The 27588-nt window shown below is 45.0% G+C and overlaps 1 protein-coding gene across 1 annotated transcript; it reads right to left on the reverse strand.

Moving 5' to 3' along the window:
* Positions 1 to 3668: 3668 nt before the first annotated feature.
* On the reverse strand, positions 3669 to 27588 carry WBP1L (WW domain binding protein 1-like). Its single transcript, XM_009699598.1, has 4 exons — positions 27562 to 27588; positions 17564 to 17666; positions 6514 to 6675; positions 3669 to 5060 (listed from the first exon to the last, which is right to left on the reverse strand). Exons 1-4 carry the CDS (start codon positions 27586 to 27588, stop codon positions 4321 to 4323), a joined length of 1032 nt encoding a protein of 343 aa, XP_009697900.1. The 3' UTR covers positions 3669 to 4320.

The raw sequence follows: 27588 nt of genomic DNA on the forward strand, positions 1-27588 counted from the left end.
CCTCCAACTTTTGAGGGGCTTTGCTTTGCACCAGGCACCGGGCGGCCGCGGGCTGTGCCGGAGAGCTGTGGCCAGCGCAGCAGGAGTGGGCGACGCTCGAAATACCTGCGGGCTTTGCGGTGGGCACAGCGCCAGGCGAGCTGAGTAAGCACAAACCTCGGGACACAGCTGTTCGCCGGCCGAAAACAAATCGAGAAACAGCCCTGCAGCCTGTGACCCCCCCCGGCACAGAGACTGCAGCGCTTGCACCACCGCCACGACTGCCCCAGTGCGGGCATCAGTCCCATCTGATAAAAACAGATCTGTGCTGCAAGGGACGGGGGGAACCAGCTCTGACAAAGAAAGGCAACTCATCCCAGCCTTCCCAGGCTGCCCGCTGTGGGATGCTGCGGGGCTTGCCTCCAGCCGGGGGGCTACCAGACCGCCCCCCCTCCTGGCGTCGTCCAAGTTTTTCCTATATAAACAAAAGAAGGAAAAACAAAACAAAACAAAACAAGGAGGGCCAAAACCTCCCCGGGTTGTGTTGCACAGGGAGGGTGAGCCAGGGCCAGGAGGCAGCATGGCTGGGGAGACGCAAAGGGCGTTTATTCACCGGAGCGGGACCGTGCCCCGGCTCCCTGCCAAGCTCTGCCTGGAGCAGGTCACCGTGGGCCAAGCCTGGCCGAGGCGTGCGGAGAAGAGGATATTTGGCTGTGGAAGCCCAGGCTGCGAGGGGCAGGAATCGAGCACGGCCCAGGCTTTTGTCACTGATGCATGCCCCTGAGCGGCAAGGGGCACCTGGGGAACCCAAAGCTCCCATTGCCCGGCGGCACAGCCTCATGCTTTCAGCAGAGCCTGCTGATTTTGCTTCTGTCCTGGAGGCTCCCTCAGGTTTCCTGCCACGGGAAGTTTTCAATGACTACGTGTAATGCAGAAGCTTAACTGCACCTCAGCTTTCCTTAGCCTCAAGTTAGGCAGATAGAAGCTCTGAGAGCAGGCTGCCAGCAAGCACCACGACACATGACTCCCTCCCTCCTCCTCCATCTTCAGCCAACGCCCATCCACCGTGTTGTACAAACATGCGACAATACGCTGCAGGAAAATCACACGGGTGTTCACGGAGGGGGAGTCTGCACCATCGGAGCCAAAGAGTCCCTTGGGAACACTGAGGTGATGCTGCAGTACCCACCGGTCCCAGGAGCCCTCATTGTGTCTGGGGACCCTCTCGCATGGTGCTCCACAACACACCCCAAGCCCACCAGGACGCCCGCCGGGTCTTTGCCCTCAGTGCCAGTTTCAGCGGCTGAAAACACGCCCTGTAAGCAGCACTGCGCTGCCACAGACTCTAGCGAAAATAGACTTGAAGTATTTATTGGCATCAACACTTAAAGCACATTGTAAAGAAAAACACCGAGCGGTGGATTGACACTAATTTGCTCTCAATCGTGCTGCACTGTTTGCAATCCTGTTTTGAAATGACACATTCACGGCTCCCATAAAACACTTGCCACTTATAGCTGGAAATGGGTGGGTTTTGGTGCTCTGGTGTTACAGATGCACACCTGCCCATGTCCTCACACCTCCAGTATTTTACACCCACAGAGTGCATTCTGAGAAGAGCTCGGTTTGGGCCGTGTTGGCTTTCTACAAAGGGATATTTGTGAGGATCAAGCACCTTTCCAAAGCTCCAAAGCTGGAGCTTTGGGAGTCCTCCGCCTGCCTGTGTTTTTTCCCCTGAAAAGGCACCAGCCGGGATATCTCCAAGGAGCTCACCTGCCCAGGGTCCTGCCCTGCACCACTCCTCCTCCCCACATCAGCTACCCCTGGTCCAGGTCTAAAAGCCTGAAGCACTGAGAGCCAGACTGATAGTCCTCCTCCCCCTCAGGTACACATAAAGCTTACAAGACACGGTTTCTGCTGTATTTGTTTCCTAACAGTTTCTAGAAGCCTGAAAAACCTCCAGGAGTCATAAAGCAGGCACACCACTGCTCCTTCCTGACTTTTTAAGATTAGAAACATCAGCTCAGCTTACTGGTACTCACCTCTATGTCCAGAGGAGTGGGAGGTTCCCCTGCCCTTAGTGGGATGGCAGGAAAGCAAACACAGAGATTTTTGTCTTATATGCCCACAGAAATGTTGGCAGAGGGTCTCCCACTGGTGCAGGGCCATCACCAGGATTTACAGCAGTAAAACCCCACTCTGTAAGGACTCATGTGCTTTTTTAGCTTCCTCTGCGGAGTGAGGAACAAAGCCAGGTGGCAATACGTACAGAATTCCTAGGAGTGGCTCTGGGGATCTTTAATTCTTTTCTCAAAAGATGCGTGTGGTCGGTGAACACAGCTGGAAGTGAGCAGTCCCCAGCTGGGCACCATGCAGAGCGAGCCAGCACGGCTCTGGGGCATGCACAGCCTGTTACTGCTCATGCTCCAGGCATCCAGGAACGAGGTCTCTTGAATCCAAATCAAAGTCCTTCATTAAGAGCACCCTAAGACACAAACTGAAGAGCCATCTTCATCAGCTGTTCTAATGGAAGAGAAAGGCTGTGACAGGCAAAGGAGTGAGATTCTCCTAAACCTTGTAAGATAAAAGTGCTCTCCTTACACGTGTGGGTAAAATACTGAAATAAGCACCACTTGTCTTGCTCTGTCATCTGTATCCAGCACAGTGCTATACACCTCCAGTTAAAAAAACCCAAAAAACAAACCCACAAACTAAAGACAAATCTTGTTCTGAACTCACAAAATGATACACATACACACGGGCAAGTTATCAGAAAAGGCATTATATTTTGGTTTCCGCCTTATTTAAAACTGATTTTGGTTCTGAATTAATCAAATCTGAATATTTCTGAGTTCAGTTTTCAATTTTTTTCTTCCCCGTAACAGTAATGATCTGGATGACCATAATTATAAAAGGGACAGGGAGAAAACTCGAGAACAAGAGAAGGAGATACATAGTCTGAACTGTGCTCTCTTCCACATGAGCACTCTAGGGAATGTTAGTTTCAGCTTTTTGTTTGGTTTTTTTTTTTCCTTCAGGTTGTTACTAACAAAATCTCTACCGTTTATTAAAGCAAAGCTACAGTAAATTTTCTTGCAGTCTTACAGCAGGTTTTCATATTACCAGTAGGACTCGCATGCATGGATTGCAGTCACACACACACGCTCACAGACGTTATACAGTAGCCAGTTGCCACCATAAAAAAAAAAAGAAAGAAAGAAAAAGAAAACAGACATTCATTTCTTTTAAGTGGTCAACATTAGAATCGCACCAAACTTTTGGATCAAAAAAAAAAAATACTGCACAGGTCTTCCACATCTACATGGTAAGTCATCCCTTCGCAACGGACGGAACTCTCATCTCCATTTGTTCAACATGCATCGCTGAAGCTTGAAGGCACGCTGGCCAAAGAGAGCCCTGTTCTTTTTTTGTCATCTTAACTCAAATGTGCTGCTCTTGGGGTGCAAAAAAAGGAAAAAAATAAAGCCAAGCCCTTTTGCAGCACACCGGGAAAAGGTCATTCGGAGACCACAGTACTTGGAAGGCAGCCCAGCTGCCTGGATTCTACTTCTAACTGTGCTCTTGGAGGCATTGAAGGAATATACTTGTCTTTAAAAATGACATATAAAGGCAAATTTCTGCAAATCCTTTCTTTTCAAACTGCTTACAGTAGACTAACGCTCCTTCTGGAAGAAGCTGGTCCTTCAGTCACCAGCTTCAAGTGGGAAATTTCCTATCAGCTGTCTTAAACACTGAAGCACCAGAGATTACAGGGCTGATGTATAGAGGCATTCACCAGCTTTGGGAAAACTTAACACTAAAAGAAAAAAAAAAAAAGCTAAACCAAAAAGAAATCCCCAATGTCTCAAGAGCACTATATCAAACCAGAACTCTTGGGCTACTGACTGCCGGCACTGTCAGAAGCTGCTTGCTTCTGGGAAGACACCTGGAGGTTGAAGCCTTACGGTGATTTCGTATCCTCCCAGGGTGAGATTTGCTGAGCTTTACTGATTGCGAGATAAAGCAGTGTTTCAGAAAACTAAAACCAACAAACTCGTAATAACCATCACCAAAATCACCATTGGGAAAATTCCATTTGTTAGAAGGTTGAGAAACATCAGCAGAGCAGGATGGACACGATTAACAAAACCCAGAGCAACCCATCCCCTGCAAGCCAGGCCTTCGAGGACTAGTCCCCGAATTATATTGGAGGGGGGGAAAGAAAAATAAACTAAAAAAAGAAGGTTATATCACCTTTTCCTCCTTTTAAAGTTTTAATCCTCTTATTCCACTTTTATTTCTTTGTTTTTTTCCCCCGATTTTCCCTTCCACTCTGCCACCTTAGCTGGGGGAGTTATTGGTACAAGAGTTTGGAGAGTCCTGCTCATTTATTGTGTTCAAAAGTACACACACCGGCTGCCGGGGCAGGTGGTGGTGGCTCTGTTCGCGGTGCTCCTCTTCTGCGGCATTAAAAAGCCCTTCCTCCTCGTCCCCGTGGGGGTGGCCGCTGCAGCTGTCACAGAAGTCCAGGGGCCCATCCAGAGCATCATCAATGAGCCCATCAAACTCCTTGAGGTCGTCATCGTGATGGCCCCGGTTGCATACGCAGACTTCGATGCCTGAGTCACCGGTGAAACGGCGCTGCCTGCCCGGCGTCTTATCCTTCGTGTCAGGAATGGCGCTGCTCTGCTCTAAGCTCTCAGAGCTGTAACCTTTTAGCAGTTCCTCCTTGCACTCCGTATCCTTATCGGGACTGGCCCTCTCCACTAGCTCAGCTCCCATGCTGGTACTGCCGGGCTCCACGCTTTGCATTTTGGCAACCGGTCGTTCAACCAGCATGGTGGTGGAGGGCTCGGGGTCCCCAAGGCCGGGGGACCCGGTGTTGTCAGTACTGCTGTTATTGCCGCTGGGTGCTGCTGAGCTGCTCTGTGCTGGCTGTAGGTTTCTTGGCGTGTCCGGGATTGTGCTACTGCTGCCTGCTGGGATGCACTGCTGATGTAAGGCACTATATGGTGGAGGGGGTGTTGGCGGTCGGTTCACCACTTCCTCATAGGGAGGTAGTAAATAATTTGGCAAAAACCCTAAAAGTGGGAGGCAAGGAGGAGAAGTTATTTCATGAACAGCTTATCTCAGGAAACAAGTAATTAATACAGGTCAGTATGTCATTTGTCATCTACTAGCACCTTCCCACTGAACAGCTCAATGGGCTTTACAAGGGTGCCAAAACTTCGCCCAAATGAGACGTGTCATGTTCTAGAGAAGCAGCAATCGTGGCACAGGAGGGCACCATTACAGGAGGAGATGGGCACAGTTGAGAACAGCCGCCTGATCTCCTGGCTTTCAAGTCTATACTTAGGGCTACCAGACAAACCTCCCACCACTACCCTCTACCCTGCACCCCAATACAGCCCCATAATCCTCACCAAGGGATGGCCTGTGTTGGCTGGAGGGAAAAACCTGGGAGAGAACTCGCCAGCCCTCTCCCAGACTGGCTTCTCAGCTGAGTTTCCACTTTCAAGAGCAAGGATTTCATTTCACAAAGCTTTGTCCAAATATGAAGAGACATAAGCAGTTACAAGGAACTAGCTTTTGGTCATTGTTTTAGTGCTGGGTTCAGTTTTTCTTCTGCGGTCAGAATAAACTGGCAGTATACAGGCAAGAGAGTTTGGTTTATTGTACTTACAGCCCTACAAGTCTATGAAGATTTTGTTTACTTCTTAAGAGGGAACAAAATGGTCTATATAGACAGAATGGACTTAAAATACTGGAAACATTTAAAGATAGCACTGCAGTTTTCCATGTGCAATTGTGTATCCCTGGGGCTGGGGAGGGAAACGCTGCTGGGGATTATTTCTGAGGTGGCTGCAAGAGTTCAACAAGAAAAACGAGTTCATACACGCAATTCAACAGTCCATTACAGGAAACTCAGTTGTGGTACCTCCAGTCAAAAGGCCGAGACTTGCTGTTCTAGCACAGCGTAACAGGGCATGAAGGAGAGCACAAAACAATTGTACTTTCTCTGAGCTGTGAGCAACGGCTCCTTCCTGCAAAGTCCTAGGGCTGCTTAGCAGCAGCGTGGTCTGGGAACCACAGCACGGGGAGGGGAGTCAGCAGGATCCCTGCTGAGGCACCACTTCCACCCACCCTGTGTGACCAAACTTCGTGAAGCCACTTCCCACATCTCAGTCCCACCAGCAGTAAGCACAGGCTGGAAAGGAGGAGCATACATAAAGTCCTGAATGAGATATTTTAAGAACCTTTCCAGAAAGACACCCAGGGCATCATTGCACTCACAGAGCGAAATCAAGGGTGGATGTTAAGGTGCTGTAGCTGGTGTGATTCAACTCCAGACTCAAGGGGGCTCAAATGCATCCAGCAGCTGCAATATGCCACCTCCTCTCTACAAGCCAGGGTTAGGCAGTAAAGCTGCCCACCACCTCTTGCTGAGCCCAACCACTGCTCCCTGCTTCCACACAGGAAACTCGCTGCTGCCCTGCTCCCCACAACCTCCAGGAAAAACAGCGAGATACATACGGAAATAAAACGGCAGGGCTGAATAGTTATGGGCCTCCCGGTAAGCAATCAGGTTGATCTCGTGTTGCCGCTGCTGGGCCTGGAGACGATGCTTGGTGCGTCGGTGATGGCAAACACAACAGCAGCTGAGGATGATGATGATGGTCCACACCAGCCAAAACCCTGCAGTGGGGGAGAGCAAGTGTTAGCCACAGCACAACAGCCACATCCAAACCAGGGAAACCCCACGAAGGCGATGGAGAAGATCATCAGAAAGCCTGGATCTCAACCCTACACTGCTCTAAAGGCAGAAACATGTGTTGTGCGAAGAGGTTTCAACATGGACCTGCGTGCATGGGTGACTGCTACTCTGGCAGCCTTCAGAGAGTCGGGTAACTCTGTACACACTTTGGTACAATGTGGAGTACATTAAATAGGTACAACTGTGGAGGAGAACAAAATATGGAGACAGGGCTAAGCTGCCCACCACCACTGCCCTCACCCCTTGGATAGTATTTCTTCTAGCGAAAAACATGAACAGAGCTGTGAATAGCATTGAACTTGTCTCCCACAGCCACTTCAGTTTGAAAATAACAATCAAGACACAAAAGACACTCTGTAGAGTGACCACAGAAGAAGAGAAAAACCCCAAGCACTATGTTTTGCTTTTGTTTGCGCTGCCCTTTAATTTCCAGCTCAAATCCTTCATTGTTACGTTTAACAAAAACATACTTTTTACATATATGTCTCAAAATATTTTTAAAACTTATTTTTGTGTTCAATGTCTTAAATTATCCAAAATTAAACTAAACTAGCCCCCCACTCTGAATCATCAAGAAACCTAACTTCTGCTCCATTTGCGGTCACAGCTGGTTTCCGTGCACTGTTGTACTGTACGTACACTGCTCCTTAAAAGGGAATTTTAAAAGAGCACTTCCTGAATTTTCCCCGCTCCCTCCAACATGTGGAATCACCCTCGCTTTCCGCAAATCCCCCTTCACGCTTGCATGCACTAGAAAAATGTTTCTGAGACACACTTCAAAGAGCTACAACATTCACTCCAGATTAGACTCTTGTCTCCTGCAACTACAGCCCACAGCTCTACCTGCCTCAGAGGTGTCTATAGCCTCTCTCTTTTTCAAACTCACTTTTTGCAGCTAAGGATACCAGGAGAGCTCCCCCTTTAGAAACACGCAGGCCTGGCAATCACTCCTCAGCAGAGATCATCACAACACTCACTCTTTCGGTAAGACCTCTGCCACTCTTCATTATTCCCAAACAGACAAAATGAAGACTCCTAGTGCTACAGCCCATTTTCAACATGGCCATTCTGCCCTGTGAGATCAAACCACTTTTTTCTCCCCAGTAAAAACCTCCAGTCCCGCCTTTACAACATCTTGACGTTTTCAGCATCCCCTGCTGAGTTAGTGATGTCTCCTCTGCTGAGAGCTGGGTGGGGAACGGTGAACAGTTTAGGAATTCGAAGAATGAGAGGAGTATTGCTCTGGCTCAGGACGAAGCGCAATTGACCCATATCACCCATCTCAGACCCCGCACTGGGCTGTTTGTAGGTGAACTGGATGTGCCGTATCGTTCCTCTGAGCATTTTGAGCACGGACTTTCACCTCCCTGTGTCGTAACCCAAATTCTTCATGTATTTTGGCACAGCAAACTGAAATCTCTCTCTTCTCTTGCGTAACCAATTTTCCTAATGGACTGGATTCCGCCTTATACCCAAACTTATCACAACCTCCTATCAAATGAAGGTGTTACACGCTCCATTTTTTTTGCATGGCAAGGTTTGTAGGCAGTTTTTCTAGCCAGTCAGCCCAGCTTTACCAGAAAGGGCAGAGAGAAGACTGATCTCTGCTCCAGAGAAGCAAAGGACAAAGCACTCAAGATGCTCTCCGCACTTCCAACCAAGCTGAGAAAGTATCCACTGCCCTCCAAACACCCTCGTGCTTCTAAAAAAGCCTTTTTATATAAACCAAAAAGACTGGCCCAGCCCACCCTCCCCTCCAAAGCCAGGCACTGCAACTACTCCCATAGCCTCCCTGCTACCAAAACCTTGCCACTCAAACCCAATACACACTGTCATGCAGTTTGAAGACTCCTATCAATACAGTTTACTTCTTGCTAAGAGGAGGTCCCTTGGCTCTTGCTTGCTGAAAAAGCAAGAACACACTCATCAAAACCAGGTCATCGGCACAGCATGCCACCATGCACTGAAGCAGGCCTGCAGTTCATCTTCTAGGTGCTCCTTATTTTCGAAGGGCAGTCCACGACCACGCGCTCAAAAACAATGGACAATTACCCCCAGCTATCCAGGGATTTTAGCTACAGTTATGAAAACAGATGCTTTTTAACATGTTCAATCATGTCTTTTCCCAAGGACTCCAGATGCAATGGTAGCAAGCAGCACTTAGTTAGTTAAGATGTCCTGGAGAACTGCCACCATTAAGCAATCTCAGCTGTAGCAGCCGAATTTTTCTGCAGGGACTAATGGCTCCCACCCAAGCCTGCATCCAGAAGATTAAAAAAGTATTTCTTTAGAAAACTTCTCTACCCATTCCAAATAAATCCCAAAGTGCTTTGCAGACAAACCGATGCACAAGCTCAGAGTAGGGGTCAAAGTAAGCTCAGCCATTCCTGGGAAGATGTGCAGCAACTCTGTAAACAAGCAGTAACGACATAAAACAGTTTAGGATAATAATTTAATGTTGGATCCTACTGAAACCGCAGGTGGCATTTTAAGTAAACAGACCATAATTTACTGGATCGCAATCTGGCCATGGTGCCAGAAACAACACCTCCATTCTTGTGCAAAGGGTCTATGCACGCTCACAACCACAAGTTTTTCATGGGAATTTCCAGAAAAAGAAGCCACTAATACCACATTATTGCCTGGTTTCATTAACCGCTGACACTTCCTAGAACTTCTAGGAATTACTCAACCCCTGACTCAGCAGGAGCCCAAGGACTTGCCTGGTTGATCACAGGAGGTCAGTGGCGTGTGCCCACCACAGCCATTTGCTGCCCTGGCTTCTGGCATCCTTTTTGATCGCTTTGCCCCCACCTTGTCACACAACAGCACCGCGGGGCTGAAAGCCCCTGCCAGCACATAGGAAGCAATAGGATGGGACACCCATAGGTGCTGAGGTACATGAGGGGCTCCTTGGTTTTTGCTTGAGCAGGGGTGCCAGCGCTGAGAGAAGAATCGGATGCAGCTGTGGTTGCAAGCCCAGCACAGTGCTGGGAGTCCAGGGCTTCCATAAAAGGCTCTACAACATGCCCTAGCCAGAAGTTTAGGCACAGCTGCAACTTTGGCTGCAGAACAGAAAAATCTGTAAAAGCCTAGCAAATATATAGTATGATCATTTATTTGTAATAAAGCGATGCATACAAAGCCAAGTGCAATTGTAAATAATATCTCTAAAAGTACGGAGTGAACAGTGAAGTTGTGGAGGGCTGAGCCGTGCATTTGTACACCTGGTGATGCTTGGCTTCAAACCAGCAGCAGGGAGGTAAGCCGAGCACACCACTGCCCATGCACCCAGCAGCTCATTTGGCAGGAGGGGAAGGAGGGGAATTTTAAATTCACCCAAAGACAACACTTCACGAGCAGGAAACACCAGAGGTTGAGCGCAGCAGCGGTACATGCTAACACCTCATTCACAGCAAAAGCAGGCACCAGCTCTGCCTCATACTGAAAATGGGCAAGATGTACAAAGTCAACAGAATTTTGGCATTAAAAGGCTTCTAAAAGCCAAGTAAAACTGGGCTTCTAGTTACCTTCGCTGTCCCCAAAAGCCTTCCCCATGCTCTTCAACATGTGCCTCCTTCCCAAATGGACACGAGCTGGTTTTCAGTTGCAATGTGCTGACCTATTGCTGCAGTCACCGGAAAAGGAGAAAAGGTTGGGGGACACTGGGCATCCTGAGCCACGTTTGCCATTAAACGTCTGATTTGAGAGAGAATACCTCCCGCTGCCAACCTGGCAGTGACTGCTGGGAACAAAAGCTCATGGCAACCTGAGGGCAACATGACAGGCAGAGCGCAAACAGTGTCTTTGGAAAAACAACCGCTGATGGACAGCATTGACAGAAGCAATGCACCAATTTGGAGCTAAACATGCACCAGGGGACCATTGGTCTTCAAGGCAATTTCAGGCTTGCTCTTGGTCTATGAAAGAGTCAGAAGTTGAAACACTCTCCAGTCCAAAAAAGGTTGAGTCCTGAGAAACACTGTTGTATTTTCAGACAAATTCACTGATGATGCCAATGGGTGGATAATGATGCAACCAAAGGGTGAATCAGACACAACCAAGGAGCTGAGTTTTGCGAAGAGATTTCCCTGCCAGAGCATCAAAACCTTTCATAAAAATAATAAAGGAGTAACAACCTCTTACCCAGCATCAGGCAGGCTCAGAGCTGTAAGCTCTACACGAGTGCCAAGCTCAGAGTCAGAACAGGAGCAGCAAAAAGACTTGGGAACAGAATTAGCTCCCATGAAATCCATCTCTCACAAGCAGAAGAAATACTGAAGAAAGAGAAGGCTGCAGCGTTTACAGCATCCTTGGGAAAGGGAGCCCCATCACATGGTCATGCATCAGAGATGTTTTCTACCAGCTGTGAAAGCACATGCGAGGGTTAAAGCTTCAAGAAAAAACTTTCAGGGACACTGACCGTAGTTTTGCTCAAACTTAAGAAAGAATAAAATAATTTAAGAACAAAATAACCAGAGCATTCCCTCCTCGTGAAAAAGGAGGGAGAAATGTTTAGCCTGATGTACTGTATTTGCTGCCTGGGATGTTGCCATCAGCATTCCCGTGGAGGGAAGCTCCTTTTATCCTGTGCAGAATGGAAAATGTGTTCTGGAGCGTTCCAAGGGTAGGAACAGAGAAATCTGCCCTCAAGTTCATGGTAAACTTGGGCAAATGCCATCGCTCCGTTGGCAGGAAGTCCCCCAAAAGCAAGCCAAAACATACTGCAAAGTGGTTTTGTGTCTGCCTGACAAGCATCTGGGTAATAGCTTTGGCTCCACGAGAGCTGGTTCTGAACAGAAGAAGAAGTGGGACAATTTCATTGACTAAAAAGTGATGTCCCAAATGGTGGCCTCACAGTCAGCCATGGCTGGAAAAAAACCCTCTTTCATAAGGTCAACACTATCATCAAAAACAAGAAAGAGATTTAATTGGTACCACAACCTGGATGTACTTGGGTTTAATAGTGTCCTTGGCACAGAGACCGCATCATCTCCTGCCACTTCAGACACAAGCCCGTACGAGTCAATGCTGCTGCTCAAGAATGCCAGATGAAGGATCCAGGCCATAGGCCTATGAACATTTTACAAAGGAAAAAAAGAAGCTGCTGAATGATGTGGTCCTCTCCTGCCTGTCTCTTCCATACCTCCTGCTGCCTCCTCCACCTCTTCTTGTGCCAGCACAAAGTTGTGCTCAACCATGGTTTGAACTGGTTTGAGGGAACCAGAGCAGGCTGAAACTCATCTGCCAAACACAACAGCAGCAAGAAAAAGACTGTGACTTTCAGTGACAGTTTTATGTCAGTTTAAATGAGTGGAACAGCAGCCCCAGCCTGACCACACTGCAGGAAAAAGTTACTGAGTATGTGTAGAGTACAATGGCAAAAGAAAAAAGCTGAAGATAACATCTCCAACTCCTGCTCACTTGCTCCCAGACTGGTAACTCAGACAAAGGGAGATGGACGTTAACTGCAGCTGGTTTCTAGTTTTCAGAATAGTGTCCAGTATACATGGTACATCCACTGCCATGAGGTAAGATGGAAAAAAGACAGGTTTCAGAAAAATCTTTTGCTTATCTTGCAATGAGAGTCAGCTTGAGGCAGTAAATCTGCAGACACTGTTTCTGTGCCTCTCTCCTGGGGAGGGAGCCTTTGAAGAGCAATTGCTCCTGTGCTCCAGAAGACACATTTGTTAAGTCCAGCCAATTCCAGCTGACTTACCCCTCCCAAGACACCTATGTTAGTAAAACACATGTTGAACAGCGGTCTAACAGAGATCAGACGGGCATATCCAGTTAGAGGCCATGTCCAGAATATCTGGGAACAAGGTCTGGAGAACAGTCTGCACCAACAGATCTTTGGTGAGGAGCTGGGTTGGAGGTACAGAAGGCAGAGGGTGAAACAGCATCAGGAAGCTCTCTTCGCTTTCCCTGCTGTTTAACAGAGAACAGGTGGAAGCAGGCCACATGGGGCAAAAGTCAGTATCTGCAGAGTCAGACTATGCAAGACAGCTTGCCTTCTCCTTTGCATTTGTGAATTTTACCCAGCCACACCAAAACAAGCTTAAGATGATTTTGCTGTCCGGATTAGGCTACAAAAAACACAGGGAAATCAGGATATAACTCTCTCAGTAATGCTATTTACCATCAGTTTCTGCCTGGTTGTGACATCTGTTTTGTTTGCCCTATACTTTCAGCTAGGCTTTGTCATAGGAGGGTTATCGCTGGAGCACCAGCTAAACGGGTAACAGCAGCCAAAGGTGAAGTTTGATACACCTAGGAAAGAGAAAGCAAGTACAACCATGTAGGAGGCTGGGAGAAAGTCAAGGAACAGGGCAAACCCCTCTCTGAAAGAGGATGTGGTTCTACTGAAGGATAAGATAACACGGGATAAGGAATAAAATATAGGACTGATGTGTTGTTTGACTGAGGGTTTTGGAGAATGCAGCAAAGTCTTGGAAATTGATTCCTATGATAAAGCTGACCTGGAACATGTACGTGGTACAGCAGTTGCTTTAGTTTTAGCAACTAAGCGGATCCTTGCCAAAATTTTCTGGCAGCACACTTTTTGGGGAAAAGAGCTGTCTAGAGATTCCAAGGGGAAACGTGCAGAGATGAGCAAAACGTTCAAAATCAGCAAAAACATCAACTGTGCTGCCTGCAAACAGAACATTTTTTCCTGTACAACCCTTCCACTAGGGCTCAAACAGTCAACATTTTTTTTCCTTTTTTTTTTTTCTTTTCAGAAACAGAGGGGCTCACTATCACTGCTGAGACAGCCAAAATGAAGCAAAATAGGCACATCCAACATCTGAATACTCATTCATGGCCAGTGCTGGTTTGTTGTACAGCACCTAAACGACCCAAGACCAGCTAAGCCCTCTAACTTTGAAATCCTACAACTGAGATCTGCACGCAGTGACCAGCTGCCTGTTTCCATGCTCCATGATTCCCTGAAGCAGAGTGTACTATTCTTCCAACCACACCATGCCAAATACTTTTGACAGCTTTGCTTGCTGTGTTTGGAGCCCCTGCAACCGCCTAATTTCAAGCTGTTCCTCAACAGGCAAGGAGAGACGGAAGGACGGATGTCAGGAGATCTGGATTTAGGTGGTTTTTTTTTTAGTCCACATTATACACTTAACCTGGGAAAAATCCAGAATGTCTGAGACTTAATTCTTAACTTGCTAAATGTGGGAACTGCATTCCATGATTACCTTCTCTCCTGTATTTTGAAAAATGGTATTTTGGAACATTTAAGCAACAAGACACCTGTCAGGCCTGGACAAAGGCCAACACTGGAAAACTCCAGCAAATCACAATCACATCATAACAGACCTGAATAAAAACTGTGAGCAAGCAAAATCCAGCGGCTGTTGCCATTCTCCCAAGACCACAATCTCCCCCTTGAGGACCGCGAGTTCTCTAGGGAGCCCAAAAAAATTGTTAGGCTAAAATGCTGAACCAGCTCAACCACGACGCAAACAAATACCCTTCCCTATGTGAGAGAAATGCAATAGTAAAGCCTCTTCTTCCCTTTTACTTTTTATGATTCTATTCCAAGACAAGTAAAAGACATAGTGCACTTTTTCCCCCATGTTAACCAGCTACGATGCTTGAGCTAACAACTAATTAGACCTCTATATAGCTATTAGACCTATATATATAAATCTGGATATATTTTTATTATTTGGCAACATGGTACTTTTTTTTTTTTTTTTAAATGTGATGGGTGGGGAATCTGAACGGGGCTGTTATCTAATTTTAAACACAGGCTGTCCACCTGCTTGGCATGTCACATTCTCTATTCCTCCACTCCACCCCTTAACAAAATAATACCTTGATTTTGCATCCTATTCCACTATCCTCAAGGACTAGTTTATAATTACTGTAGCTTACTTGCTGTCTAGAAATGTTGAGATCAGCCATTTTCAGAGACAAACTTCCCTCAAATTCTTAAACGGGGAAAAAAGATCCTTTTTACGGAAAAAACTCCAGGTAGCCACAAGACAGGATCACATTTCAGAAGGCATGTCCAGCAAAGACAGACTGGTTTTCTTTTCCATTTCAAATGCCACCCTCTTCTGTTTCTTCTCCCCACAAAGCTGTGGCGGTAAATAAATCCAAGACTTAATTCAACAGGACTAGCATGAAGGTCTGTTTTCATGCATACAAAAGCACTGGTGGTCTGAGAAGGTCAAGAGAAGCAGAAACTTCTCAAAAGTTAATTCAGTACATGCATGCACTGGTTAAAAATCAAAACACAGAACAACCATGAAGCCATACTTAAAAGGTGTTGCTAAGTTAACTGTTCATTAACCAAAAGTTAATAATAACTTTTAAAAAGCTAATCTATTCCTAAGCATGTAAAGCTGTTGCTCTCCACACCAATTCCCTGCTCATATTAAGACTATTTACATATACTATCACTGCTATTCACCTTGAAGGTCTTAAGAGTGCCTCACCACAGGTACCTACCAAAGATACTAAATGATTCCCGGAGTGGCAGCTAAGTTCTGTAGCTGTGGTTGCAAGCTCTAGAATATGAGTTTTCATTTAAAGGACATGCTCCCCCTGTGCCTCCTCCCCCTTCCATCCCAGAAACTTTTTTCTAACAGTCATAATGGCAAAGCAAGCTTTGAAAACATTAACTGATTTTTAATCAATGTTGGATGTTTGCCTGAATTTTCAGAAAGCCTAGAAGAATAGATCTCATGTTCGCATTATTCCCTTCATCTCAGTGTGGTATACAATGCTCTCTGCAACGCAGAAGGAATGTGAATCTCAACGCAGAAACTCATTCCTCCTGAGGAACCATGCAGCAGTGCGTGCCACTAACATGTTTATTCCGTGATCTCAGCGTAACCTGTGTGCTCGCCCCAGAAAGAAGCCTGAAATGTTCTGATTCCTTCTAACAAAGTCTGGTTTTATCTTCCAAGAACTTTTATGATGCAGCCAGGCACTGCCAAGTATAAAAGTCTGTGCCATACTGAGAGCACAAAGATAGTTCAAGTAAAATCATTCCATTAAAATGGCAGGGGGCTATTGTTTGGACTGTATTGTTTGTATGCAATTCAATTAAGCCTCTCTTTCAAGATGTCCATGCGAGAAACAGGGCAACCGTGCAACAAGCTCCAGCGCGCAGCTGTACTCCATGCTGTTGCTCAGTTTAGATCCTGCTTGCCACAGAGTCTGTAAGTCCTTGCATACATGCATCTTCATCTACATTCCCACCCACACAAACCTAAAACCGGGTCTGACCTTCCCCACTCTGCTTTGTCCATGCAGTTCTATATAGTCTGAACAAATTTCAGCCATCTGTGTTGCTGACTGCTACGATCTGAACCAAGTAGTCCAAGGTGCCCATGTATTCATACCTGTTTCTCAGCCTGCTAGCGTCCCTGGAGCTGCCTCCCCCAGTCCTGAATTGTTTCTTGAACTGTTCAGAGACTTCTGAAAATAAAGCTGCTTTAAAAGGTCTGCAATACATTCAAATCCCGCCATTAGTATCAACACAGCCAGCCACTACAGTCTGATGCAAGTGTGTCTTGAAGGAATCTATTAGAATCCTATTTAGTTTACAACCATGTCCTCCGCGCTTCACTGGTTAATTTGAAAACTAAAAGCGTGTTTCCAGACTAAAGGATGAAGTGTCAGCTATTCCTTGGATCCAGGTTAAGTGACAGCCTTGTATGTATAATACATTTCCACACACACACTACCTTGAGAAAGTGAAACTGTGGGCACAGCAGAGGGATTAAGTAGACAGCACAGTTGCATAAAATCTTGTAAGATACCATTGGGTGCAGTAAGAAAGGATCTCCAGTCTCTAACATGGGGTTGCAATGTTCAGAGTTTCACATTTCCAAATTCTGGGAGCACAGATGCCTTCTCAGCCTAGGCTCCTGGCAGAACAACAGCATGTCAACATCAATGTTCAACTCTTTGCGCTCCTCCTCAAGAAAGGAAGACACCATCAGACCGGAACAACTCTAAAAGTTTGCCTTTAAAAATTCAGCATTTCTTACCTTCCTATCCTTTCAACTTCCCATTTTTCCATCTATCTTTACCAGAGTTTTGCTGACCTGCTTTGACCTGCCTGCTGCTGCCTGCGGAGCCTTAGCCCGTATAGTCACTCAGCCACTCACTAGAAACACAGGTAGTTTTAAATCCCAGATTCCGGGAAAGAGGAGATAAGAGGGATTGCAGTGGGCAACGTGTGTTCCTCGCAGCCCACAGTATTCAGCCACTGTCAGCCCACAAGATTTGCCTGAGACCGTCTCCACCCAAGGAGCTGTGCTCCAAACACAATGTGTCCTGAAGAGAATAAACGTCCTGGCCCCGCTCCTTGAAAGGACAGCTTTAAAAAGATAAATCAGATTTAAACTGTTGTTCTTGCAAAGAACTAAAACAATAAGATGAAAGATAATTAATTAATTCTCTGTTTGAGTGTGTCACTAGTGTTGTGCATATCCACATTTCTCCCTCAAGCATGGTTTCCTTGCTCATATACAATGTTATTGTGAGTACCCTCAGTATTGCCCAAATCAGTGAGAAGACCAAACAACAAATCTCCAGTCTGGAACATGGCAAAACAACCCATTACTCCTCAAAAAGCAGACAACGCCCACTGTAAAAGTCCTATTTCCCTTGCCATATCAGGTCAACTCAGGTTTATGTTGCAGTGAAATGCAATGGCAAGGCATAACAAGGGCTGAATACAAAATCCCACGGGACACAAGGCAGACCTGTAGTATGGTATGAAAGCCATGCAGATTAGGAAGGGAAGCCATACAAAACAGAAGGACTTACACCAGAGTTCATAGTAGTAGTTGCAACACTGGGATTGTCCACAACAGTGGCCCGTTTCACATATGTAACTTTGATTGTTGACACCCATGCAGGTTTCCTTGTCCTAAAATTAAACAGACACACTTTTAAGATGCTTTGTCAGTATCTTCTGTAAATGTAATCTTTTACTCAATGATCTGCAAGCATTTGAAAAGCCACAAGTTATGGTCTTGGGAAACTCTAAAATACATAAAGAGGTTAAAATACAGCTAAGGATCACCAAAACCCACAAAGAACTGTTTGGAAGAAAACCCCATCTCTCAAAACTCATGAGTTACATTGCTTTAGCATCTAGTCAGCGCTGCTTTCTCATCATCCCTTTCCTTTTCCATTAAAAGTTACCACGTTGGGAGCCAGGCATTCTCTTAGAGAAGAGATGTCATTTGTTCCACATTGTACACAATATTGCTGTATTACTGGGGCTGAACGCCAAATGGAGGAAATGCACTCATAAACAGAACATTATAATTTGAGAAAAGACTGCTTGGATTAATTTAGATCTAAATGATAATTACAGTATGCTTCTGCAAGATTCCAATCTGAAATGATTCCTTCATAATTAGCCATATGCTTTATATAAGATCAGCATTCCTGTAAAACTTCCTGGAATAGCGAAGTAGTGCAGGAGCAGAGCCAAATCAGCTGTACTGTATCACCCAGCAGGTCCTCGGGACACTTAAGATGGAAAAGGACTACAGCATGAGGTCTCAGTCCCTCCTCACGTGGTGCACTGCTTCACAAAAGTCCGTGTTTTCCTGCTGGTCTGAAAACATGAATGGGAAAAGTACAAAACACAGGAAAACAGAAGCATTTTACAGGTTGTGGTTTGTACATCCTCTAATAGGCTCTGGGGCAACCTGGAAGTTAGAAGACACTACACAGTTTCTTAAGAAACAAAGGGATCTTAATAAAAAACACTGATGTTGCAAACCAACCTGTAACAAAGTCTAAAATTTTCACTTTCTTTGCCTTATAATAAATTTTAAGTGAAAAGAAAACATGGGAAGGTTTATACTGAAATACGTGCCGAAAGAATTCATTTTGTAAGTAACACCTTTCAAAAAACAACCAACCAACAAACAAACAAAAAAGCCCAACAAAACCCAACCAGCTAGAAAGAGCAGCAACCCCAGCCAGCAGGCTACTGTACACAGCTGGATGCAAACACTTGCTGAACTGCACTGTTCCTCTATTTTATGTGCATGCACCACGGCCACACTTCCCACAAGCCGCTATGCAGTCACCATGCCTGCAAAATACAAAGTCCATTTCAAATGATGGACCACCTCACTGAACAAGTGATATAAGGCAGCAGTTTCAATGCAGAAGAGTCTTGCACTAAGTTCTTAAGACTCAGCCTGTTTGGGGATCTGGGGGAGCACCAGCGCTCCCCCACCATGCAGCATCCCGGCTGGAGCCGCACCTCTCCAACATTGGGTCTTTGGGTCCCTCACCTGAGCGCCCATATTACAGCAGTAATATAACTTCTAAAAGCAGAACAACCTCCTACCACGTAAGGTTCAACAGAAAAGATCCCATGCTGTATTCTTCTCCTAAGAAGTCACACCAACTTTTGAAAGGGTTTTTGATCGTGTGAGGCCACAGTTCAGCAAACACAACTCAGTATACAATATTCTGCTTCCTCTCCTTCCACAGGTATCACGATTTCCACAAAAGCCTCTAAAAAGCACCAACAGGACATCTCCTTAAAACTCATCCACAGAGGCAACAAGCTGGAGGGGTATCTGCCTACTTTTTCCAGGAAGAGAAGAACATTTTGGTAGACAGACCAGTCCAACTGCTGTACTACAAGTAGCTAAAGCAAACATTTCAAATTCTTGTCTTGAGATGCTGCATGCCAACAGTAGACACAACATTTTCCTATAGGGTAAGGAGGTGTTTCCATCTGTAATTGCAGCAGTTGGTAGCAACTTTTAGGAGACACTATTGAGCTAGCACAACATTTTCCACTTCAGGCACCCTATTCATTCCAAAAATTGTAATTTTAGTCAGCAAAAGAACTAGGACACATCTATTCTCTTACCTGTTCTTATTAGTTTATTTACACTTTTCCTCATTTTTGTTGGCTTTGCAGAGTTAATGTAACTTACGAACAGCGTAGATTTTGGCTCTTGTATCAACACAATTGAGAAATTAAGATCTCATTGCAAAATTGCAATCCTGTTGGTAACACATAAGCCAGAAAGCGACCAGCTGAGGTCTGCGGTTGTGACATATGAAGATCAATGTGACCTGTTGAACCAGCAAATGAATCACATGGAGCTGGTGAAAGAACAGAGTCCCACAGTGCCATTTCAGGAACTCCTCTGCATCATAACACTGATCCATCTTTGACCACCTGTGTTTACTCCCCAAAAATTTGTTCCGTTCAGTGTTGTCTGCTTCAAAGAATAGCAATAAGAACACATCGTTGTACTTTGGCAGCAGCAACCTGTAACAGCTTCAACATTACTACATTTTTCCCCACTTAAGAACTTGCAGCAGTCCTGTTTTCAAAGACTTTCATCACATTATCCTCTCATTTGAACTTCCTGACGCTCTCTTGCCAACCTTACTATATTGAAATTACCTTTCCACAATGCCATATGCTTATGTGCAGGGTTGCTTCTTGTTAGCCCAGCTGGCAAATAGGTCTATGAGGGGATGGGTGTGCATGTTGAACAGAAATCCTCATCAGCTAGGCTGGTATTCTGCTGGTTGCTCTTGCTTGCTTTTGGAGATCAAGTATCAAGCAACATTCCACTTTCCCATCTAAAGCAGAGTTCAAATCTTACTGTTCGGAGCTTCTTTACGCACTGGCCAAGAGAAATCTTCCTTGCTAATGCGTAAGCGCTTGTACCTTTGAATAGTCTTGCAGTTGGGTTTCAGCTCCCACAGTTCAGAAAGTCCAGGGTTTTAAAGTCCTTGCAGTGACGGCCACCAGCCATGTTCCTCAAAGTCCAAGCAGTTCCTCTTGGAGCCTTTCTGCAGCCCTCTGCCAGCCCAGCAACCAATGGATTCCTGGGAACATGGAGCCGTCAGACTCGGTGCCACCTGTCAGACCCAGAACCGTCATCCTTGTTTCCAAACAGTTTCACAGAATCAAGGAATAATTTAGTTTGGAAAGGATCCCAGCAGGACACACTGCCCAACCCCTGCTCAGAGCATGGCTACCTCCAATGCCAGATTACTCAACCTGGCACAGGGAAAGACATAAAATGTAAAAGCAACAAATCTTCAGAAAAAGTCTACTAGGCAAAGATCCCAGCACAAGGAGAGCATTGTTCCAGGACATGTTACAGGTATCTCCTTTGGATCGAATGTTTCAGTCTTTCCACTCCACACTCAAGACTGACTTCCATGAAAAGCTACCCCACATACACTTTCTTGCACTGTTTTGCAAGCCAAGGAAGAGGTTATGCACTGCCATTAGTACAGGTCATGACAGGGACTGTGATATTTTTTGTTAGGAAACTTCTGCCTATTGCCAAGCGCTTTGATCAGGCTTCAATTTCTAATTAAATCCCAGCCTGCACTTTTCACACCATCAGTGTTGTATTATTTCTACTTCCTTCTCCCATTCACTCTGTGTCATATGCTGCCAAACTATAACTACTTATCAGGAATATAATTATCTATAGTCTAAATGTCTCCTGGAAACAGTATCACAAGTGCCTGTGCTATGATAGCACACTATTTTTTTTTGCTTTGCTCACACCAAGGAGCACGGACAAGGGACAGGGCTGAAAGAGTAGTTTTAGAAGCAAGAAAAGGGGGGCGGAAATTTCATAGAAGCAAAGTTGGAGCACTAACATTTTATTGACCTGCCTTTGTTTCTAGTTTCCATTGCAAGTAGCACTTGTAATGATAATTTTTAATCATTCTTAGCAGCATGGAGTTTTTAAACAAACTACTACAGAGGTTTTGGGGGATTTTTAGGTAGTCATGAAAACAAGGGAGGGGGAAGGTTTCTTCCCGAAAGCACTTTCTTCCCCCATGGCCAGTGGCTATCACATTCCAGCGCAGGCTTCCCTGCTGAAGGACAGTCTTGTTTTCTTATTGTCCAGGCAAGCACATCCCTCCCCACCACACTTTGTTCAGCTAACTGTAGACGCCTCCAGACAGGATTACTAAGCAGCATCTACATGAGTCTGCTCTCAAAGAGCGTTCAACTCCATTAGAGCAGAATATTCTTGTTTCATAACTAAGAAGCCTGAACATGCCATCCGTTATCTCCTACCTGCAAAGCCTAGGAGATTTCCAGCTAATTTCAAGGGATTGATTTTGTCCTGTAAAGCAGCACGTACTCTAAGCTGCATGTGCATCACTGCCTCCTTGGCGTCATCCTAAGAGAGCTGATGCAGATCTGAGAAACTGGAATCACTAGATCCCTGACACACACTCCAAAGGTGGTAGTTTTCAGGAGAAGGTTTTGCAGTTCTGGAGTCTGTGTTCTCTCCCCATCCGGTCCAACGGAGGCCATTTGTTAAATCTGGCGCAGGTTCTTTCTCATGAAACTGGTTGAGTTGGGAAGACCTCATCTTGGTGTGTTTGAAGAGTCTCTTTGTCATTTTAGATGTGGCGTTTTGGATTAGTTTTCACTTGTCATAAACTTTATAAAGCAACTTCAAATAAAAATAAGATTATTTTTTTTTTACTTATTTTCTCGTTGGTATTTGGCATTTGTGATAAACCCACAATCATGCTGGCAACTCTGCCAGTAGTACACTTTTGCTGTCAAGTGATTTTACAAATAATCCTTAAAATACCCAGCAGTGGTAGGTATAAGAGAACCCAAGGCAGTGCCATATGTTGTCACATCTGAAGCTACAGCAAACATTAATGTCAGTGCCAGGGAAAAAAGCCAATTATTTTCTCCACCTTCTAGTTTAGTATTGGACCTTTGCTGGATGTCTACGTGACAAATTAAAGGTCAAAATCTGGGGCATGATCAAGACAGGAGGCATTCACAGAGATCTGTAGGTTGCCTGAACTGCCCCTCACTGCAAGGAAGGATGGAATCAGACCTCCTTATCCTACTTTTGCAAAGGTTTTCAGTACTAAATGGTTGGGTTTAATACCTGTAAATCTGTTAGGATTTATTGCATCTGAAGCCAATGTGGGAAATGGAGGGACATGAGAACTGTTTGACAGTGGAGTACCATTACAATAAAAGGATCAAGGCACTTCACACTTTCCTACTCTCAGAAGTCAGCAATTAACCTAAGAACATTGTTGCTATGTCAAAAAGGAGAAAGATGAAGATGAGCAAATTCCAGACCAGTGTGGCTATTTTCCAAGCTGAAAATTAATATGTGCAACTGCAGCAACAAACACCATAGCCCACGCTCAAAAGTGCATAGTTGGCAGTAAGCCACCTACAAAAGATGACTCCTTAGCTGGCATTAACCAGGTAACCAAAACCAGCAGTGGCTGATATCACAGGGATATAATAACCATTTTAGCTTTTTGCTCTGTCTCCTCTTTCCACAGAAATTCGGCCTCCAGTACCCTAAATATGAGCACCTTGCATTTATATGGCCTCTATGTGTCATTCAACCTGTCAGAGTATGTATTCATCCCAACTTTGGTGATACCCCGACATCCTGGAAAAAAAACTTTGAAATGTGACTTGCCTTTACTAACAGCAGGTTATATGCCATTCCTGTCTTCTAGGATAGCCAGTTTTTTAGACCTACTCTAATTTCCCATTCTCTCCAAACTTCGATACAACATTTGTCAAGGAACTATGTAGCAAATTACTATTTGAACCGGAAGGGATGGGGATTAATAACCGAATGACAGGGGTGAGTAAGGAAGTGAGTAACAGAAGTACAAACTGTGGGACACAGTGAAAAGCCCAGCAGCAGGCTGAAGGGAGACTGCCAAACCGGCATCCACTGGGGAGCAAGATGCTACTGGTTTTAACCGGATTCAGCCTCAACCTGTGACCGCTCCAGACCTTCTGGTTTCATGGCTTTCATAGGGACTTTGGTAATAAGCATCTATTTAATAATAATAATAAAAAATTCTGACCTAGTTATTTCACTAATCTCATTGCATGCAGCAGTCCCTTGCTTTCAGTATCCAGCCGCACCCATAACAAGAAAGCAGGATGGATTTAAGCAAGTGACACAATCTTCAGAAAAATGTATTAAAAATATGTATTTTGAGTAATTCGCAATCAGTATTCAAACCATATACATTCTTTAAGCACTCAGAGTAACACAATGGAAGTGACTGTCAGTATCTTGAATATGTTAGAAACAATCAACAGGAAAAACTGTATTTGATACCCACTATTTATGAGTTACTACTTGGCTTTTACTCAAACTCACATATCAGACTATCACTAGTGTTGGTTAGCCAAGCCCATCAGCAATAGCTCATGAGAACGCAAACACAAAGATACCAAAGAAGATCAGCATCTCAGTCAGATAAGAGACTCAAGTGGTAGTAGGTTAAAATTTCTACCGAAAATACTAGGCTGGAATGCCAAATCTTGCCATAGGGTTTACTACAATTCCTGGTTTGCCAGCTGCTCCCTAGTTCCTAATCAAAATTTATCTTGAATTAAAAATCCCTACATCTTTTCCACAAGGACAGTAGGTGGGAATGCAGCAAGGACAGGCAGAACTGCAGGGGAACCCTGGATCACCAGGGCAGCTTAGCACTGACGCCCACCTGGCCTCCAGTCATCTCCCATCTTCATAAACACTACACTTGTTAGTCCTTTGGAACATAAAAGCAAAAATCCACCATCTAAGCAAGTGCTGTGCCTTTGGACAAAAGCACGTAGGATTGGTAAAGATGAAACCAGCTTTGATTGCTGGAAGTTACTGGAACCTCAGGTGCCAGCTCCTGCCAGCACAACAGGGGAAAAATTCCTGTAAGCCTGCCTTACAACAGACAACTGAGGCCAGGAAATAAATCAAGTCTGGACATCTCTTCATAAGACATCCACCACAAATTTTGTTTTGTTGAATGTGGAAAAAAAACCAAAATGTGTTAAGTGCAAACATCCAAATACTTAGAGTATAATAAGTGGGGTAGGAATGCTGCCTCTGAGCTGTCCCAGGCACAACAACGATCTCCAAAATGGGAATTCTAATCCACAACATTTATTGCTTTGCTAATGCCAGCATCAGGAGAATTATATTTAAATCACCATGATTAATCAGCCACAGCATACCCATCTTCACCCCCAGTGGATGCAGAACCTCGGAGCTTTTATTAACCTTTATCTGAGGAACAAATTGGTTTGTTACATCCATTTATCTTGGAGAAATACTCCAACAATCTTTAAAGGAACACTGTCCTTTCACAGATCGCAGACACTTCGGTATATTTCAATAAGAGCTCGTTTCATTTTTGTTTATTGCAAGTTTCACTTTCAGACTCCAAGAACTGCACATTTGCATTTTAAGCGCCACATGAAAGTGTTTACTTTCCTCATGCCTTGCTAGAAGCTTCCCAGCCGTAGTCCCAGCCCTTTCACATTAAAGATAGACACTTCTAGGAAATTACAGCTTTGAGGAGGCTGTCTTGCATTTTGTTGTTTTAGACCACCAAACAGCTGATCACACTGAAAACCTTGAGCAGTAAAAATTAAAACTGAAAAGATTAGGAAGCCAACCTTTTTTTTTTCCTCCCTTTTACATTTATGCAGTGAACTAGAATGTGTTCAAGCTTCCACCTACAACTCTAACAGGAAATCCTCACTCAAAACTGAAAGCTGAGATCCTTTACAATCGTGTTTCCTGGGATGGGAGCATCAAACACCCACATTGCACTAATGTCAGATAGAGCTGACCTAGCTTTTTAGGCATTTAAACATCATCCCCACTGCAACAACAACAACAAAAACCACCGAAACCAAATACCCTATTTTTACCACGTGTTCGGTAGTCCATCTGCCGTGCTACACCACCACTGGGTCCCAAAGACGAAATGACGGCAGATCCAGGGGAACCCGTTGTTCAGTGCAGAGCAGCAGCAAACAAGGGGTGTCTGTCCCAGGGAGCCAAGGCTCCCATCGCGACCGTTTTGTCCACGTCACGCAGCTCATGGGAGGGCACCCCACTCAGCACCCCTTCCCTGTGCCTGGAGGCGCAGCCCAGGATCAGCACCCCTTGTGTTGAGTGAGAACAACAACAGCAAAGGACATCCCAGACAATCAAGAGTTTACAGTCTGAGTGCAAACACAAGAGACAATAGAAGTGACCAGGTGTTCCTGAATTCCTCCCACATTTTTAATTAAATAGCACTGTTCACTAACAACCCTTTTTTCCACTCTTTTAGAAGTGGAAAAAGAAATTTCTGAATACTATCTGCATGCAGGACACAATCACAAATATTTAGGGGTTTGGTTTTTTTTAAGTCTGAAAATGGTTAAAACTCAAAATGATTAAAACTAAGTCAAGTTCAAGCAGCTCCACAAGCAGTTCTTTCCCACTATATCCTTCATCAGTGGATAAAAATAGTCAAGAGCTTTGCTCTTGTGTTCTTGAGGCAACACCTTTTTTCTGCTTCCTGTAAATGCCTCTGTACTGATGCTGAAAAGTTACAAGCAGAGAAAAAAGTACCATCCAGCCCACTGAGAGAACCAGATGTTCGTATTTTGAGCAAATGAAGCCGAATTACACCTAACTTCTGGTTTTACATCTTATGCAGCACCTCAAAACAAAAATATTAATTTAGAAATAGGAACTTTAGAGAAAAACACACCCATGAGACTTGAGCAATTTCAACGTTGAAGTCAACTATGTCTCACTGCAAGTTGAGAGTTACCTAAAGCCATTCAGCCTTCATGCCTGAATCTGCCTCCTTGGTTCAGTTCCGAGGTTTTTAGGGAAAGTCACTTTGCCCTCAGTGCTAACAAGTGAACTATTATTACAGCTACTGCATTCAATTACAGGAGGTCATTGTGCTAGAGGTAGTTTCTCATGTAAAACTGTTTTCAGTTCAGCAAGGTGGGGGGTGGGGGGTGAGAGCTGCCTTTCACCAAAAACTGAACTGATAAGGAAAAAGAGGCAGCACTGTTCACTCAGCAGTGTGCTGTAAGCCCTTTTGCCTTCATTTCTAAACAACTGAAAGTAGGTAGTTTAAAATATGCTATGCTCCAATCTTGAATTTTTAATTCTAAATTAGAAACTGCAGGCAGCACTCTGATATCATGCAATATCTATTTATTGTGGATTACAGATCCTAGCAGTGCTGGGAAGAGTTTACAGTTAGATTCCCCTACAGACGTGCCTCCCAGACCAAAAAAAGGGTTTGCTCTCCCTGAGCCTAGGAACACATAGTTGGCACCTCCTCCAGCGGGGAGCAGCTGGGCAGTTGCTACCGTTTCTCATTCCACTCGACATTACCAGCTATTAAATTATCCCAAGTTTCTTGTTCAAGCTCAAATTCTCCCCGAACAATTAAAAAGTCACCAAGCTGGGGATCACAGCACACTGCCATTTTCTGTTCGGTGACCTTTGTCAGAGATGAGATATATATGCATGTCTTTTTTTTTTTTTTTAAAAACTCACAGTATAACACTCAAAATACTGCCCGCACAAGAAAACGGTTCAAAGTTTGGCATATTTTTAAGCAATGTAAACACAATTCCCTATTAAGGACTGTGGAAAGCACCCCAAAAACTCAACCAAACAAGAACTGCACGGGAACACGACACAAAGAGTCACCCTGCCGCAAAGCCTACAACAAGAAGAGAGTTTCTTTTGCCAGCTTGCAGTTTTGCTCCTTCCTCACTAATAAAAAGCGTCTTTCACACCACCATGCTCCTCGATCAAACGCCATGGGTGGGGAAGCGCTGTTTGTACGGTTCCATTTTGGGAAATCAGAAATCATTTCTTTGGGGAGGCGGGGGGGGAGGGGGGGAATAAAAATAAAAGCAATCCGTCACATCCTCCACCTGAGCAAGCAGCTCTCACTGCACCGAAGCCGGTTACCTGTCTGAGACCCAGGAGGAAAGGCAT

The sequence above is a fragment of the Cariama cristata genome, unplaced genomic scaffold (assembly GCF_000690535.1).
Source record: "Cariama cristata isolate BGI_N322 unplaced genomic scaffold, ASM69053v1 scaffold18124, whole genome shotgun sequence".
Taxonomy (NCBI): Eukaryota; Metazoa; Chordata; class Aves; order Cariamiformes; family Cariamidae; genus Cariama; species Cariama cristata.

What these genes read in the sequence shown, in the direction of transcription:
- WBP1L (XM_009699598.1), bottom strand. Translation starts at nt 27,588, where the DNA reads ATGCCTTTCCTCCTGGGTCTCAGACAG. An exon ending in TCCTCCTGGGTCTCAGACAG is followed by an intron (nt 17,667 to 27,561) that starts GTAACCGGCTTC and finishes GTTTAATTTTAG; the next exon opens with GACAAGGAAACCTGCATGGG. An exon ending in CTACTACTATGAACTCTGGT is followed by an intron (nt 6,676 to 17,563) that starts GTAAGTCCTTCT and finishes CCCCCACTGCAG; the next exon opens with GGTTTTGGCTGGTGTGGACC.